The sequence below is a fragment of the Acomys minous genome (genome assembly GCF_964271855.1).
Source record: "Acomys minous genome assembly, chromosome: 9".
In the NCBI taxonomy this organism is placed as follows: Eukaryota; Metazoa; Chordata; class Mammalia; order Rodentia; family Muridae; genus Acomys; species Acomys minous.
Window position 1 is genome coordinate 37,293,557 of NC_140490.1, and position 17,541 is coordinate 37,311,097.

Here is a 17,541-nt window from a genome sequence, read left to right on the forward strand (position 1 = left end):
GCCACACAAGCTTTCTTTTGGAGGCAGCATCAGTCTAGTCCAGGCCGACCATGAACTTGTTCCTCCCGCCTAGTGATAGGTGTGCCTCACTGTGGGCTGTGAGCCTCATTCTTCCCACCCTCCCTGTGCTGCAGAGAACAGCCGAAAGCATTGTAATGAAGTGTATCTTTCAAAGGCTCGATGTGCACTCTGGGAGCTTCTCTCAGGCCATTTGTACCCTGGCAGGCTTTGGTGTGGTGTTCACTTAGGGGCGGATGAGGAAATGTGCTCCTCCTGTGCTTTTCTGTGTGCTCGATAACTTCTTGCATGACAGTGGTTCAGCTTTACTGAGGACACATGCAAATAACTGATGTGCACAGAGCACACATACATATACATGGTGGTTCATACTGAGTTGTCAAGCAAGTATAAGACCGATTCTGATTTATGGGTTGTTGAAGTGAAAAACAGACCTTTGAATCAGTGAATGAAATGGTGAGGTCCATAATCTTACCTGGTGTCAGATGAATGTGACTTCTCTAATACAGCCCTGCTGTGCTAGACTGCTCTAAGTAAAGATGGCACCCTATTGTTAGTGTCAAAGCCCAAGCCTTGGCTGCCTTAAGCTAGCTCGACCCCCTGTCCTCAGTAGTCCAGTGAAACAGACAAGTAATGCTGAAGATAGAGAAGGGAAATCCATTGGATGTAGTCATACTGGGAAGAACAACAGAGTCCAGTGACAGCCTTTCCATCCTCATCGTCTGGGTCTTGACAAAAGGTTAGGTTTAAATAGAGGTTAAGAGGTATACATGACTAGGTAATCCTTAGTAAAAGTGAGGCCTGCCTACCCACCCTCCCTTGTCGTGGCTTCAGTCTACAATGTGGCATATCTAGTTGTCAAAACTGATGAAATGGCATTCCAGGAGTCAGACTCTCTCTCCCTCTAGTTGGCACCAAGTCTCCAGCTTTTCCTTTTCCCAGCATGGGATTCCAGGGGTAGTTAGCTCCTTGGACCATTGTGTGAGTACCATGACAGCCGAAGGGAGGCACGTAGGATGGAGTCTTGACTTTTGCCTAATTACATAGTGATACCAGAACAAGCCCGCTCAACAACTCTCCCCTTTGTCACAGCCAGTGCCTTGCCAATCCATCAGCTTCTGTGCCTGGACACGTACGTGTGGGTGTATACACATGCACACTCGTGTGCACTTTTGGAGGTGTCTGATTCTTCTGGAGCTGTGGTTGTGAGCCACCTGATGTGGGCGCTGGAAACTAAGTACAGTCCTCTGGAAGAGCAGCAAATGATCTTAACTACGGAGCCATCTCTCCAGCCCCTTAAAGTGTCTTCTTATGGTTTTTACTTTTAACATGTTCAAAGACTTAGGTTAAACTACCTCTAACCATGGATCTAGCAAATGGTTTAAGTGTTTGAGCTCTGTGGGCGTTACTGGCTGTGATTATGTTCTGTGAGGTGACTAATTTGCCCTTTCCTAAACAATCACTGTGATTAAAAGCAATGAAACATTCATGTATACTATATTCAGAGAGGAGGCCAATAGTCATTTTATAATAAAGCTTTACTGTGCTTCCAGTATTTGTTCATGATACTCAACTGTTTCAGGCAGGGTAGTAATGACATTCTGTTTACAAGAACTTACCCTTTGTCTGGCTATTAGAATTTTAGAACTTCTTTTAAAAATAATGAGTTCTGCGTCTTACATTGTGATTTAATTGTTTCACTAGGCCACAGGATCATTCAGCTCAGCAAACAAATACCACTGGAAACAATGTGACCAGTGCACCAGCTCCTAATAGTGACTCCACATCTGGCTCTGCTGCTAACAGCCCTTTTGGCTTAGGTGAGTGTTGTTTTAGTGGTTCTTTAGATAGTGAGTTAAATGTTCTCTTCCTCTAAGGGCAGTTTTAGATAAAGTGACAAGATAAAAGACAAGTCACTTACCAGGCCTGGTGGCACACACCTTTAATCCCAGCACTTGGGAGGCAGAGGCAGGCCGATCTCTGTCAGTTTAAGGCCACCCTGGTCTACAAGACTACAAAAGAAACCCTGTCTCAAACAAAATAAAACCAAACCCCCCCCACCAAAAAAAAGGCAAATCACTTAACAAAGCAAGTTTTAAAAGCTTTTCATGGCTTACTTCTATAATTGTGTTAAGAAATAGCTTGGAGCCAGGTGATGGTGATGCACACCTATAATCCCAGTACTTGGGAGGCAGAGGTAGGCCGATCTCTGAGGACAGCCTAGTCTACAGAGTGAGTTTCAGGACAGCTAGAGCTCTGTTCTCTTCTGTTTTGTTTTGTTTTGTTTTGTTTTGTTTTTCAAGACAGGGTTTCTCTGTTACACAGAGCCCTGGCTGTCCCGGGTTCTCTTTGTAGACCAGGCTGGCCTAGAACTCAGATCTGCCTGCCTCTGGAATGCTGGGATTAAAGATATGCACCGCCACACCTGTGTGTATGTGGTTTTTGTTGTTGTTGCTTTGTTGTTTTTTTTTTTAAAGATTTATTTATTTATTTTATGTATGTATGAGAGCTCTGTGTGTATGCGTGAATAACAAATGAGAGCATCAGATCACATTACAGATGGTTTTGAGCCACGTTGTGGTTGCTGAGAATTGAACTCAGGACCCCTGGAAGAGCAGACAGTGCACTTACCCCTGAGCCATCTCTCCAGCCCCCACGCCTATGTTTTTTAATGAAAGAGATGTAGCCTCTGTGTACCTTGTAATCTGACCACCATGTAATAGCATCTGAGGATGCAGTTAGTAGATGAGCTGTGATCAAGTGAGTAATAATTTTTTTTTCGTTGTGTAAGAAAGGTACCCGGTAGACTACACTAGTTTTGGTGTTTGTTTTTTGTGTCTTGTGTTTTGTTTGAAAAAGTCTTGCAAATGTAGCCTGAGTTAGTTTTCCACATTGGCTTTCCTAGTGTGGAGATTATATGTAGATAGCATCACTCTGGACTTGGATTAGTTACTTGGAAACTGTCCTAGGGGCCGGAGAGATAACTCAATTTTTAAGAGATGGCTCATTGTTTGCTCTTGCAGAGGACCCAGTTCAATTCCCAGCACCTATATTGTGGCTCACAACCATCTTATAATTCCAGTTTCAAGAGACCTGACACTCCCTTCTGACCTCCATAAACACTGAGCATGCCTGTGGTGCACATACATGCAGGCAGACAAAACACTCATAAGCATAAAATAATAATTAACAGCCAGATGTGGTGACACATGCCTTTGATTCCAGCACTTGGGAGGCAGAGGAAGGCAGATTGCTGTGAATTCAAGGCCAGCTTGGTCTACAAAGCAAATTTGGAACAGCTAAGGCTACACAGAGAAACCCCATCTCAATAAAAACAAAACAAAACAAACAAACAACCCTAATAATTATAATAATATCTAATACTTTTTTAAAATCTTGAAACAGTCCTAAACATGTGAAAGAACTGTTTGCTGAGTATCAGTAGTGAAGCGTCTTCTGTCAGCCCAAAACCACTTTCCTTTCCTCCTGCCTCCTCCCCTCTGCAGCTGCCTTTTCCTCCTGCCTCCTCCCCTCCGCAGCTGCCTTTTCCTCCTGCCTCCTCCCCTCTGCAGCTGCCTTTTCCTCCTGCCTCCTCCCCTCTGCAGCTGCCTTTTCCTCCTGCCTCCTCCCCACCGAGGCTGCCTTTTCCTCCTGCCTCCTCCCTACCGAGGCTGCCTTGCCCTCCTCCTCACTGAGGCTGCCTTGCCCTCCTCCCCCTGTCTTGTCCCCCTGCATGCTGGGCAGGCACTTCATACTCAGATTCTCCAGCCCCACTCTGCTATTCTTACTCAGGTGCAAATGTTGAGATTTTTGTTGAGGAAAAATGTTTTGAAGCTAATAAAAGGTAGACTAAATAAATGGCTTAAATGTCTTTATCAGCCCTCTAAGGCTGCAGCTAGTCTAGTTTTTCTTAAGTATAATTTTCACATATTAGGAATCACACCTTTTTACCCTTTCCATAAGAATTTGTGGGTAACTCAATCATAGTATGCCAATATGTAGTACACAAGTTTTAGAGCATAGCATTGATTTACTGTACCACACACAATACTAATAATAAATAAGTGTGTGTGTGTGTGTGTGTGTGTGTCTGTCTGTCTGTCTGTCTGTGTGTTTAGGTTTGGGTTTACACAGGGATGAGTCTCCAGTTGCTTCTCTTCTCCTTCCATGACTGGCGGGTGGGTCTGGAAGTTTGACATTTATTCCATTAGACTTTCTGATGACCATCTCCATCAGCCCGTGGCTATCCAGGGCACTTTCACTGTTATGCCTCATTAGTATACTGATCTATAGAGCGTGCTATAAATAGCAAAAGGCACTCAAAACACCTAGGTTTTTAGGAACCCTGTGAGAGATCAAGAAAGAATAAATATGTTGTATTATACTAGACAGGCAAAGAAAAACATGTCTACTTGATTTTGTTAAATATCAAAGTTAGGGCTGGTGAGATGGCTCAGCAGTTAAGACACTGGCTGCTCTTCCAGAGACTCTGAATTGAGTTCCCAGTAACCACATGTTGACTGACAACCATCTATAAAGGGATCTGATGTCCTCTTCTGGCGTGCAGGTGTACATGAAGACAGAACACTTCTATATTTAAAAATAAACAAACAGACAAATAAGTCAAAGTTGGAAATTTGGCTAATTTTGGTTGTAGGATGTGTTTGGGGTTCAGAGGTCAACTGTGACGTTCACCAGAAAGAAGCACTTTATATGAAGTAAAATTCGTTTTGGGCACATGGTTTCAGCTGATGGACTGCTGCCCCTTGCCTGTGGTATGGCAAGGAGGGCACAGCAGAGAGCTGCTTCCCCTACAGTGACCATTGTCCTGAAGCTTCTGCTCAGGACAGACTAAGAAGAGGCAGGTGGGTCTGTAAGTTGTGCTTTATCTCAGAGCTGCTAATCATGTGCCAGAAGATTATCTGGGGTGGGGGAGAACAGAAGCAAGGTATCGATCGTTTCAGAACTCTGTTTTGCCTCTCTAGTCAGATGGTCAGTCATAAGACCAGCAGTGTCTGTCTCCCATGTTAATCCTTTCGTTCATCCCCTTTTCCTTGGGTGTCTGGGTTCAGACAGTTGTTGAAACACAAAATAGTATATGCTGATATTGGTGTTGTATTAACAGGAATATCTGTCTGCCCTGGGTGAGGTTAACTCAGAACAAGCTGTTAGTAGTGTGTGCTGTAGGATAGTGATTGAGTGTACATGCAGACTCCAGTATGGAGTACAAGTACATCTTTATAATACACATATAGATGTCCCCTGTTGTAGCAGCAAGAAGTCCCTTCAATCACTGCACTGTATAGCCCATTGAGCTACGAACTCATTAGCACCATGCTCACCTTCATCAGTGCCACCAGCTGAGGATCAAGGTTTTGGGGCAACACTTCATATCTAGGCCATAGTCTAGGAATTAAAGCTTAATAGTACAATAGTAAATATAACATAGTATCTTAAAAATAAGTGGTAGGAACTGTTATGCTTATATATTATAGAGTTAATGATTCTTCATATTTCAGCACAAACTTGTGATTTTCATTTTTGTTTTTCCCTCTTATCCTTTAAGGTGGACTTGGAGGACTTGCAGGTCTGAGTAGCTTGGGTTTAAATACCACCAACTTCTCTGAACTGCAGAGCCAAATGCAACGGCAGCTTTTGTCCAACCCTGAAATGATGGTCCAGATCATGGAAAATCCCTTCGTCCAGAGCATGCTCTCAAACCCTGACCTGATGCGGCAGTTGATTATGGCCAATCCACAGATGCAGCAGTTGATACAGAGAAATCCAGAGATTAGTCATATGCTTAATAACCCAGATATAATGAGACAAGTATGTAAAAAAGGATTTCTTTTCACTTGACTAAAGAAGTTTTATTTCCATATAATAAAATTTTATATATAACAAAGTTTTATTTATATGTAATAAAATATCTTTATATAAATAGAAAGATAAAATATGTTCTTTTCTGTGGTTCCAGAGATTGCCTTGTGTATGTACTGTACAGTTAAAGAGAATCCCAACCATTATTTAAGGAAAGTCAGCAAAATATCGATGTTAATTTGGTCTGGTTGAACTCGGAATTTTCTACTATGCTTGAAAATTCTTTTTTAAAAAAACACTCCTGCCGGGCATGGTGGCACACACCTTTAATCTCAGTACTCGGGAGGCAGAAGCAGACAGATAATCTGAGTTTGAGGCCAGCCTGGTCTACGAAGCGAGACCAGGACAGCCAAGGCTACACAGAGAAACCCTGTCTTGAAAAACCAAAAAGAAAAAACACTTCTTAGGAGATGGAAGTTTTCATGCCCATTTCTCCTCAGTGTTGTGTGTCAGAGAAAAGGGTCCTAAAGTGCAGAATGGAGAGGTGACATCAGTGCCCTACTCCACACACATTTAAAACAAATGAAAAAGCAGTTTGGGAAGAGGAGAACACCATTTAGATTGAGTATGGTGGCACACGGCTTTAATCACAGTACTTGGGAGGCAGAGGCAGGAGTTTGAGGCCAGCCTAGTCTACATAGTGAGTTCTAGTACAGCAGAGAATACATACAGAACCCTGTCTCAAAAACTGGGTGGGGGTGGGGTGGGGTTGAGGTTTTAAGAAATTAAAAAGTCCATTTTGGGAGATGGATTGTTAACTGAAATACACTACTTTGTGATGTCCTGTGAATTTGTTATTTTTAGAGATGAAAGCCACCAGGACGTTTAAGAAGTACTCTCCTAGCTTAAATATAGCAAATTTGGCTTAAAACTCTTTTTAAAAATTATTTATTTTATTTGTATTCATGTTATGCCTACATGTATGCCTATGAGAGGGTGTCCCAGCCTCTGGAACTGGAGTTATATACAGTTGTGAGCTCCATGTGGTTGCCGGGAATTGAACTCAGGACCTCTGGAAGAGCAGCCAGTGCTCTTAACTACTGAGCCACCTCTCCAACCCCCAGCTTAAAAATCTTAGTTGGCCTTTTTGATTGTAGAATTTGATGGCACCTCTCTTGTAAAACAGAATTAGTAGAGCCGGGCATTGTGGCACACACCTTTAATCCCAGCACTCAGGAGGCAGAGGCAGGTGGATAACTGTGAGTTCGAGTCCAGCCTGCTCTACAAAAAGAAACCAAGATAGTCTGTGCTCTGTGTAGCAGAGAAACACTATATCAAAAAACCAAAACAAAACAAAAAACCAGAATTAGTGGTTCCATGAATTGAGCAAATGGGGTCAGGCTTTTTAGCAGGTCAAACACTAGTAAGGACCACAGAGGTAGGCAGCACCAGGCAGTCACTCTCCTAATAGAGTTAAAATGCTGACTCAGGTTGATTGGAATCCTCTGTTTCTAACTTTTCAAAACAGTTGTTTGAAGTTCGGTTTGACTACCTGGCACTTAGCACAAGTGGCTCCCTTCAGTTTTCTGGGGCCTAGTGCAGGAGCTAGTCCAAGTCAGTGGCTTATCATAAGCTAAATGTTGAAGGAATTCCTTGCATATTTCAGTGCTCTTTTTTAAAATGGAGGTTTCTTTCTTAGACATTGGAACTTGCCAGAAATCCAGCGATGATGCAGGAAATGATGAGAAACCAGGACCGAGCCTTGAGCAACCTAGAAAGTATTCCTGGGGGCTACAATGCTTTACGGCGCATGTACACAGATATCCAGGAGCCTATGCTGAATGCAGCGCAAGAGCAGGTGATCATTTACTCCAGGGCTCAAGCCTAAGGGCTGGCCATGGCTAACACGGACAGTCTGTGATTGAGGGCACCGCTGTGCGGAGAACGTGGCTTCACTGAAAAGCGGGTCTGTAATTAATGTTTTTTTTTTCTTTTATTACAGTTTGGTGGCAATCCATTTGCTTCCTTAGTGAGCAGTACCTCTTCAACAGAAGGGAACCAGCCTTCTCGTACAGAAAATAGGGATCCACTGCCCAACCCGTGGGCTCCACAGACGTCCCAGAGCTCACCAGCTGCTGGGAGCACCACTGGCACCGTGAGTGGCTCTGCTGGTAGTGCCACCAGCACCCCAGCTGGGCAGAGTGCCTCAGGGCCAGGTTTGGTGCCTGGAGCAGGAGGTATGTGTACCTTGCATCGATAATGAAATTATTGATACTATTTCTGTATTTGTGTTCTTCCCTTTTATAAAGACTCTTTATTGCAGGTTTCTAGGATTGTTTGAGAGATAGAATTTTTAAATTGTATATGTCTATGGGGTATAATGTATTTGTGTTAAATATTTATTTAGGAGTGTGTGCCCGCCATGTGTATCCAGGAGCCCATGGAAATCAGGAAAGGGTGTCAGATGCCTTAGAGCTGGAGGTGTCGAGAGTCTAGTCAGTTGTGAGCCATCCTGTGGGTGCCAGGGATTGAGCCAGGTTCCCTGTAAGGGAAGTGAGCTCTCTCTCTTAGCTGCTACTCTATCTCTGTGCCCTACAACATGTCCTGATCTGTGTACTCATCGTCATGATTGAATGTAGTCACCATGCTGTACAGAAGATCTCCTGAGCACAGAGGAGGGATAACATTTTAAGATGATAATGAAATTCGCTTGGTTGTTATTCAGAGAACAAATATGGAGTATTATGGTTTGGATGAAACGCCTCTCACAGGTTTATGTGTTAAAGCCTCAGTGCTGTCACTAATTTGGAAGGTTTTGGTAATGTTGGGTCACTAAGGATGGGTCCTTGGACCTATCTCAGCTCTGCCTCTTGCCTGCTTCTTGGCTACCTTGATGTGAATTATCATTCTTTGCCAAGATTTCCATGCTGTTGTGGACTGATGTCTCTGAAATCATGAGCCAAATAAATTTCTCTTTTAAACTGTCTTATTCCAATTTTTGTCAGTTATGCAAAATAACTAATTGGCGTCAGAATTGCTGAAAGGAACTTGATTCTGAAGCTATTTGAGTAAGCTAGGACATAGGAAATAATGGCCGAGTAACTGAAAATAAACCACATATCCACTTGCTGATGAAGAAGTGAACAAACTGCTCTCGTTAGTACTATGATTATACTGTTATTGTCGAGATACATGCAGGATATCACATGAAAATGCAGATTTAGCTGTCTTAACACCTAAGCTGTTGCCTAATTCAAAGATTTCCATCTGTTGCTTCATTCACTCTTTCCCTCAGACAGTAAGTGATCTTTAACGCTATACATGCACAGAAATAGACTACATGTGTGTGGTTCTTCCGTGTCTGTCCATACTGGTTTTGAAATCCGTTTATACTGTGTATGTCTATGATTTGTTTTGCTGAAAAGTATTTCTTTCTGGGAGTATATGGCTTCTATACCATATTGTAGCCTTTTTTTTTTTTAAACCTAGTTTCTCCATTCTTTATAGAGATCTAGAATTAGGTATGAAGCTTGGATAACAAAATTGACATTTCCAGATAAAGCAAAAGCACTATGTGTTGGATCTTAGCAGAGACCAGAGTGGACTTGGAAATTGTGACGTCTGCTGAGTTGGCGTAGGGGCTGGTGATGTGTGTGAATTAAGGCTTCAGTGTTGGCACAGTCAGAGAGGATTTGTCACCCTTAGGTAATTGCTGATGGAGATCCTTGTTGCTGAGCATGTTTTGTTTTGCTCTGTGCTATTTGAACCAAATCTTAGTACTGTTGGTGTGCATGCCCATTTTTGAGGCTAGCCATATTTTTGTGAAAGCTAAAATCTGGATATTGAGGTGTTTGGGTCTGCAGGTTTTTAGTCAGAGTTTGTGAGTCTCCTGTTAGATTCTTCCCTCCTGGATTCATTGCCATTGTTAAATGAAAGATTTTGTTGTTTTGGTTTGATTTTTCTTCCTGAAAGAAACTTTACATAAATGATGTCTGATTATTTATGTGTATTACCAGTTAGAATGTTACTGAAGATTTTTATTTTAAAAAGACTTATGTATACAGTGCTCTGCCTGCGTGTATGCCTGCCCGCCAGAAGAGGGCACTAGATCCCATTACAGATGGTTATGAGCCACTTTGTGGTTGCTGGGAATTGATTTGGTTTGGTTTTGGTTTTTTTTTTGAGACAAAGTTTCTCTGTGTAGCCTTGGCTGTCCTAGACTCACTTTGTAGACCAGGCTGGCCTCGAACTCACAGCAATCCACCTGCCTCTGTTTCCCAAGTGCTGGGATTAAAGGCATGCACCACTATTCCTGGCTGTTTGGTTTGGTTTGGTTTGGTTTGGTTTGGTTTGGTTTGGTTGATTGCTGGGAATTGAACTCAGGATCTTTGGAAGAGCAACAAGTGCTCTTAACCTCTGAGCCATCTCTCCAGCCCCCTGAAGATTTTTAAAGCAGTTTTGTGTCCACACATTCTAATGAGATAGTGTCCAGAGAGATTGTTTCATTCCATGGGTTTTAGTTGGTCTGGTGATTTGTATTTATGGAATCTCAACCATCAGTTCAAAGGCCAGAGCCCAGTGGCTAGAGTAGAGCAGCAGGCTTCTGTGCCAGGCGGACTGAGGCAGGGAGACCACTTGAATTTGGAAGTTCAAGACCATTGTGGGTAGCAGTGACTGACTCCAACTCCCCAAAAAACTAAGTTTCTGGGTCTTAATGTCAGACCCCATAACTAGACTCTTTCACAATGAGTTGTGAGGTCTGTGTGGGAGGAAAGCTAATTTATCATTTTTAGATTAGCATAAAAAGCATTGACATTCATAGTGGCATCTTTGTGCATGCAAATCATGCCTTTCTCTTCTTTGTTCCCCTTTCCTACTGTCTTCCCCATGTTCTATCTTCCCAAACTGGTTTTATTTCTTCCAGTTAATCCCAGTTTCTGCTTTTTTATTGCAAGTATTCAGGTGTTTCCTACGTCTTTTAAGATCTCTTCCTCCCCTCTCATGTTCCCCTTTTTAGTTCCCTGGTTTAAACACACTTAGATATAATTAGAGACACACGCAACTTTAAATCTAATTCCAAATGTGAGAGAAAATGTATTTAAGTCTGGCTCATTTTCACTTAGCATAAGGACTTTTACCTGCTTCCATACAAATCCTTGCAGATGTCATAACTGTACTTTTATATCGTTGCAGTTACATAAACTTGCACTGCGTATGTATTTCACATGTTCTGTGTCAGTTTGTTTGTAGGTGGATATTTAGGCTAGCTCTGTAGCCTAGCTGTTGTGAATAGCCTTCAGATCTGTACCCAGGCATGGTATGGCTGGGTCACATGGTGATTCTACTTTGAGTTTTTCTAGGATCCTCCTTACTGATTTCCACAATGGCTGCACAAGTTTATATCCCCATATGCAGTGACTAAGTGTGCCTCTTGCCCCACAGTGTCACCAGTGATTTCTTAAGCATTCTAACTGGAGTGAGATGGAATATCAAAGCAGTCTTAATGTGCATTCTCTAATATCTAAGGATGTTGAACTTTTTAAAGATGCCTTTTGAGAATCATTTGCTCAGCTTATTACTGGATGGATTTACTGAGTGAATGATTTTCTTTAAAGATTTATTTATTTATTTATTTATTTATTTAGGTTTATTTAGTGTATGAGTTCTCTATCTGCATGTACACCTGTAGGCCAGAAGAGGGAATCAGATCTCATTATAGATGGCTGTGAACTACCATGTTGTTGCTGGGAATTGAACTCTGGATCTCTGGAAGAGCAGACAGTGCTCTTAATTAACCACTGAGCCATCTCTCCAGCCCCTGAGTGAATGATTTTGAGGTTCTTTTGTTGTTGTTTAATATTTGTATTTCTTTATGTAGCTTCAGTATTAATTCCATATGATATGTAGTTGGCAGAAATTTTCCCCAGGTCTATAGTGAGGCCCCAAGCTGATCATAAGGTGACTTTAAAGCCTGCTAGTTTCTTACAGTAGTGTGTGACAAGATATGTGGTTTATTTTATTAAACTAGACTCTATTTACCTCTCTCTCTCTCTCTCTCTCTCTCTCTCTCTCTCTCTCTCGTGTGTGTGTGTTTGCATATGTGTGGTGTGTGGCTACAGAGCCCATCAGATTGTCTGGAGTTACAGGTCACTGACATGGGTGCTGAGAATCAAACTGGTCCTTTGAAATAACAGCATGTCCTTTTAACTGTTGAGCCATCTCTCCAGCACCAACACACACCTTTTTCTTAGCTATTGAGATAAACACCAAGTGCTCACTGACTGTTTAGTGCCTGGGTTGCTATGACATAGAATGAGGAGTGTTCGTTTGGGGTTGGATTTTGGTTTTGTTTTTACATACCTTTTTTTTTTATAAAATAATTTTAAGCTTATGGGTGTTTGCCTGCATGTGTCTGTACCATGTACATGCAGTACCTAAGGAGGCCAGCAGAGGGCTTTGCATCAAGCACTGGAGTTACAGGTGGTTGTGAGTTGTTATGTGGGTCCTGGGATTTAAGCCTGGGCCCTCTGGAATAGGACCAACTCCTAACTGCTGTGCCATCTTCTTGGCCCTTTTTCATTTTTTGAGATGGAGTCTCATGTGCCCCAAACTAGCTTAGAACTTAGTGTTCTGCCTTGGCCTTCTGGCTCTCTCTTGCTGGCTAGTGTGTTGTGATAGGTGCGTAGTCTGATAATGTTTGTATATATTGTATTATTTGATACGGAGCAGTGTTTTGCCATTTCATTTGGTAAGCTAACCCATGCTCCACTGCACCTTATCCCCGTGATATGACAGTCTGCTTCTCTTCCTGTACTTCTTACATGATTACTTTGCACTTGTGATTAAGAAAAACAGATGCAGCTGGGTATGGTGGCGCACGCCTTTAATCCCAACACTCAGGCAGGAGGCAGAGGCAGAGGCAGGTGAAGCTCTGAGTTCAAGGCCAGCCTGGTTTACAAAGGGAGTCCAGGACTGCCAAGTCTACACAGAGAAACCTTGTCTCGAAAAAACAAAAACAAATGCTAGAGTGGTTTCTTGTGGCACTGTGAAGCCATATGAATCAGGGCTGGCACCACAGTGCCCTGTTCCTTTCTAGTGTGAAAGCGCCCAGCAGTAGAGTCAGTGTACCTGTTCCCACAAAATGGTACTTACTGTCACCGAACACTGGGTTTCAGTAGCTTCCACATTTTTATAAATATTTATTCTCACTAGAAGTTTTTCTCTTAACCGTGTAAAAATGTAAAAACAGTGTCCACTTTGTAGACTGTATAAAAACAGATTGTGAAAGCCAGATTGGTCTTGTAGGCTGTAGTATGCCAAATTGTCTTATATTTTTGAACTGTGGAATGTAGAAAAGGCTAACTTGAAACTTGAAAATAAAGGAATACCACAAACACAAGACTTAAAGCAAATAAGAAACTTGACTTTAAGCCAGATAAAATGACATTAGTTCAAAAAGCAGAATGGAAATGAAGAATAAATAGTTTAGTTAACATTATAGTGGTGCTTCCCCCCTCAGAATTATGTCAGAACTGTTCTCTTTTCACTCAAAGGAAGCATATTTGCTTCTTTTGGTGCATTTGAAATGCCAGTGTCAGAATTTTTGTGCCTTGGAGCTAATATTGAGTAAAATAAGGGTTGATCTGAAAACTGAGCTAAGTAATTAATAATGGATAGCAATTCTGTTTAAGTTTTCAACCGTATTAGGTGTGGCTGTGCCGGGGGAAGGAGTGGAGTAGGATGGGATTTAGACTGTGGTTGACCGTGAGGAACCAAACTGCAGAAAGCGCGTCTATTGCTAAAGGGAAATGGCCATATGTTGCTTCAGTTAACTAAATATAAGTACAATATACACTGTTTTAAAATATTGATACATGTCTTAATCTGTTTTTTGTAAATGAAATTTTAGCGAGTATGTTCAACACACCAGGAATGCAAAGCTTGTTGCAACAAATAACTGAAAACCCACAGCTCATGCAGAACATGCTGTCTGCTCCATACCTGAGAAGCATGATGCAGTCGCTGAGCCAGAACCCTGACCTTGCTGCACAGGTGAGCGTGTCGTCGTGTTCAGAGGAGTGCTCTGAGCTAAGTAGGCAGTCCCGTGACTCTCCTGTCCGCACATTCGTCTTGTAGAAGACACTTGGCATCTCCAGCTTTTGTGGCAGCTTTAGTTCCTATATACTTGAAACAACTTGGTTTCTCCTATTTGTTGATGAGATGTACTTTAAAAACAAACAACAACAACAACAAAGCTCTGAAGTTCTCAGAGAATTTGCTCTAATCACAGTGCTGCTCTTGTTTGTCTGTCTGGGTGGTGGTTTTAGAATAGCGGCATTGCTGGGCCTCAGCAACTGTGGGGGATGTGGAGACTGATCGGCCACTGTGTTGGGAATTTAGAATGCTTTCTTTCCTTTATAGTTCTCTCATTGAAGTTTAAAAGCGTCTCTTGTTTCATTATGCTGAATGAGATGTTTTTATTTCCAAAATCCTGCAACCACATTGGTAGAAGGATAGAGCAGATGTCCTTGAGTGAGGATCCTCAGTGATGACTTACATAGCAACAAACAAAGAGTAATGCTTTTAGATCATTTTCGTCTGAAAATGTGCATGTTATGAGGGTTTTTTCTTTTGTTTTGTTTTTTGGTTTTTTGTTTTGTTTTGTTTTTGGGTTTTTTGTGTTTTGTGTTTTTTGTTTTGTTTTGTTTTGGAAAGCTGGTTTTGTGAATTTATTAATGAAATGCTTGTTGTTAATGAATCCTGAGCCATGTTTGTCACTGGGTACCTAAGATATGAAAATGTGTGAATGACTTTTTCCTGTATTTTCAAGTATATATTTAGTTATAACACTGAATGCATATTATTCTTAAAATTCATCTTTAGTAAGCATACTCCATGTAATAAGTTTATGTTTGTAAGGGATCTGGCTGCTTTATAGCTTTATACACTGTTAGGTTTTTTAAACTCTAAAACTGTAAAGCAAAACACTGACAATGCTAGGTGGTGTCTGTCTGTCTGTTTGTCTCTGTGTGTGTTTCTCTCTCTCTCTCTCTTTCTCTTTTTCTTTCTCTTTTCTTCAAGACAGGATTTTTGTGTAGCCTTGGCTGTCCTGGACTCACTTCGTAGACCAGGCTGACCTCAAACTCACAGAGACCCGCTTGCCTCTGCCTCCCTGAGTGCTGGGATTACAGGCCACCACACCCGGCTGGTGTCTCTAATTATAGGATAGTTTAAAACTTAAAGTGTGCTCTGGCATCAGATGGTTAAAGTTATGGTTTACTCTTTTGAAACTTAAGTATTTTATAAATGTGAAAACTTAATCGCGGCATGAAGGTTCAGGTAAGTTAGAAAAATATAATAAATAAAAAGTTTTTTTTTATGGTGACAAGCTTTTTCTAGACTAGTTGAATAATTTAAGATGAAAAGTGAATGTGATAACTGTTACTGGCCTCATAGTAAAGCAGTGTTTGTCTGGAAGACTGAAGAGGTGTTCCTGGCCTGGAGTATTTACTGCTTACTCTGAAGCACACTGTATCCATAAATCATCAACTGCTTTGATGATGTTGAAATTTGAAATTAAATAATCCACTTTGAAGGAGGGAGGAGAGAGTTCTCTTTTTTTTACAGGATTTACATACAGTTGTTCTTCAGTGTGGTTGCCTAATTGAGGGCAAAGATCATTTCCTCCCAGACTTTGGACAGGTAAACAGGCTATCGGTAATCATTGGAAGTGATATGCAATTTGTCTTTTTTGAACCTAGTAGTTTCTGGTTTGCTTATTGTGTATGATGATCTTACTGGCAGTCATGTCAGGTTAATACTGGCCCTGACTGTTAACTTGGTCACACTTTGAAGGTCAGGAGGTGTCCCATGTTTCTACCTGTGGTGCTAGTGAGGTGGAATCCAGATGCTCATCTTCGCAGTCTCACTCACATCCTTGGATGTTAGGCATTTTAACACTCCCCAGAGGACTGTTGGTGCTAGCTTGGGCTGGTTTTCATCTAGCAGCTCCATTTCTCTGGCCAGTTGGTTGCTGTTTTGTGGTTATTCTGGACCTAATATCGACTGTTAGCAGTGGGCAGGTAGATAACAGTGGCTCCAGGCCTAGGTTTTCTCTGTGCTTGCTGTTTGTGTGTTGGGTCTCTAAGCAAGCCATATGTAAGCCTTTACACACTGGTGTTTCTTTTACTCTGTTGTATAGTTGAAAGCAGATCTTCCTGAGAGCCTGGCACTTCCACTACTTTTTCCTTCAGAGGCAGAAATTCACCTTCGTTCAAGGAAAAGGCGACAAAACAAATGCTTTTATTTTTTAGGGCACTGCATGTCATCCATCATCCACCTTTCTCGCTGACAGAGAAGATGCCTTCCTTCCTACCTACCTTCCTCCCTCCTTTTTTTCCCCTCCCCCGAGCTCCGTGTGGATAGAACCTCCCTGCTCCTTTTTTATTTATGTTCTCCCTTCCTCCCTGTTAAGTGCCAATTTAGGCACTTGGAGGAAGGTAGAACATTAAACCAGGTACATTACTTGTTTCAGATATTTCCAGTTAAAACTGTTTGAACACTTGCCCCATAGATGATGCTGAATAATCCCCTATTTGCTGGAAATCCTCAGCTTCAAGAACAAATGAGACAACAGCTCCCAACTTTCCTCCAACAAGTGAGTAAGAAAAGACGCTGCTGTCTTTGTAATGATCTGCTTGACAGGTTAATGGTGAACGTGTCCTTCTCCTTCCCAGCTGATAGCAGTGTAGAGGACGTGTGATTTTACCCACTGGTAGACACTGAGCCTGATCCTCCCCACCCATGTCACTCCTCGCTGTGCTCATACTGTGTGTGAGAAGAGAGCTGTGTTGCCTGTGCTCGTGAGGACTTAGGGTTCTGAGTGCTTGTTGACAGAGACCATTTCCCTTCACTAGCCTTCAAGGGTTTCTGTATATCATGCATACTGTATGGTTTGGTAGAAAAGTGCTACCCTCTCTTAATCCACAGCTTGGGTTTGTCGCAATGTCTCAATTTCTTCCAAATTAGTAAAATGCTTGTTCTATGAAGAGTTGATCTCATTTCCTCAAAATCAGAATTAGTAAAGTTAAAATTGCCAGTGTTGTCACATTAGGAAGGTTTAGGAAAAATAGTGCCCAAGATTGTCATAGTGTTATTTAAAGACATAAAGTGGTGTTGGTGTTCTTGAAACTGGTAGTTGTCGGGGCTCAACATGGTTGAAATGATTGCTAGGGCAGCAAGTCACTATCCACGGTTAGTGACTGTCCTTGGTGTATTGCAATGGTATACGCTCCCTCTTGTCAGTTAGGTATGGGTATTTAAAAGCAAAGAAGCTAAACTGTATTGATTTCGAGTTTGGAACAATGCTTTAGATGGCCGACTGGTAAAGTTGTTAGATCAGTGCAGACAAGGCATGGCCAGGAGATACAGCACATAGCTGTCATCAGACCCCACCCTCCGACAAGTGTGCACTTGGAGTTAACGCAAAAATGTTTTCTTTTTTCTTCTGCTGGAGAGGGGGAAATGTGGATCTTCACTCAGAAAATGCCTTTTATGGTAGGCTTGTAAATGACTCAAGTAATAATTTGTGTATGGAATTTGCTGTCAAAAGAGTAGGGTTTGTGTTTATTTTGGGAAGAAATATGGAGTACTGGTGTCTGGGGGTGAGATTTTAGATTTTCTTCAAAAATGTTGCAAAGTTTG

The 17,541-nt window shown here is 41.8% G+C and overlaps 1 protein-coding gene across 2 annotated transcripts in view; it reads left to right on the top strand.

The window, feature by feature from the left end:
* The window catches only part of UBQLN1 (ubiquilin 1), a 40,001-nt gene that overhangs the window by 18,395 nt on the left and 4,065 nt on the right, over positions 1–17,541 (top strand). The window contains exons 3-8 of one of the 2 annotated variants that reach the window (XM_084794556.1): positions 1,723–1,838; positions 5,585–5,847; positions 7,538–7,696; positions 7,841–8,075; positions 13,748–13,890; positions 16,412–16,495. In XM_084794556.1, the coding sequence (XP_084650682.1) occupies positions 1,723–1,838; positions 5,585–5,847; positions 7,538–7,696; positions 7,841–8,075; positions 13,748–13,890; positions 16,412–16,495 (1,000 nt within the window). The remainder of the gene's footprint in view (positions 1–1,722; positions 1,839–5,584; positions 5,848–7,537; positions 7,697–7,840; positions 8,076–13,747; positions 13,891–16,411; positions 16,496–17,541) is intronic. The other variant, XM_084794557.1, reaches the window with a different exon arrangement.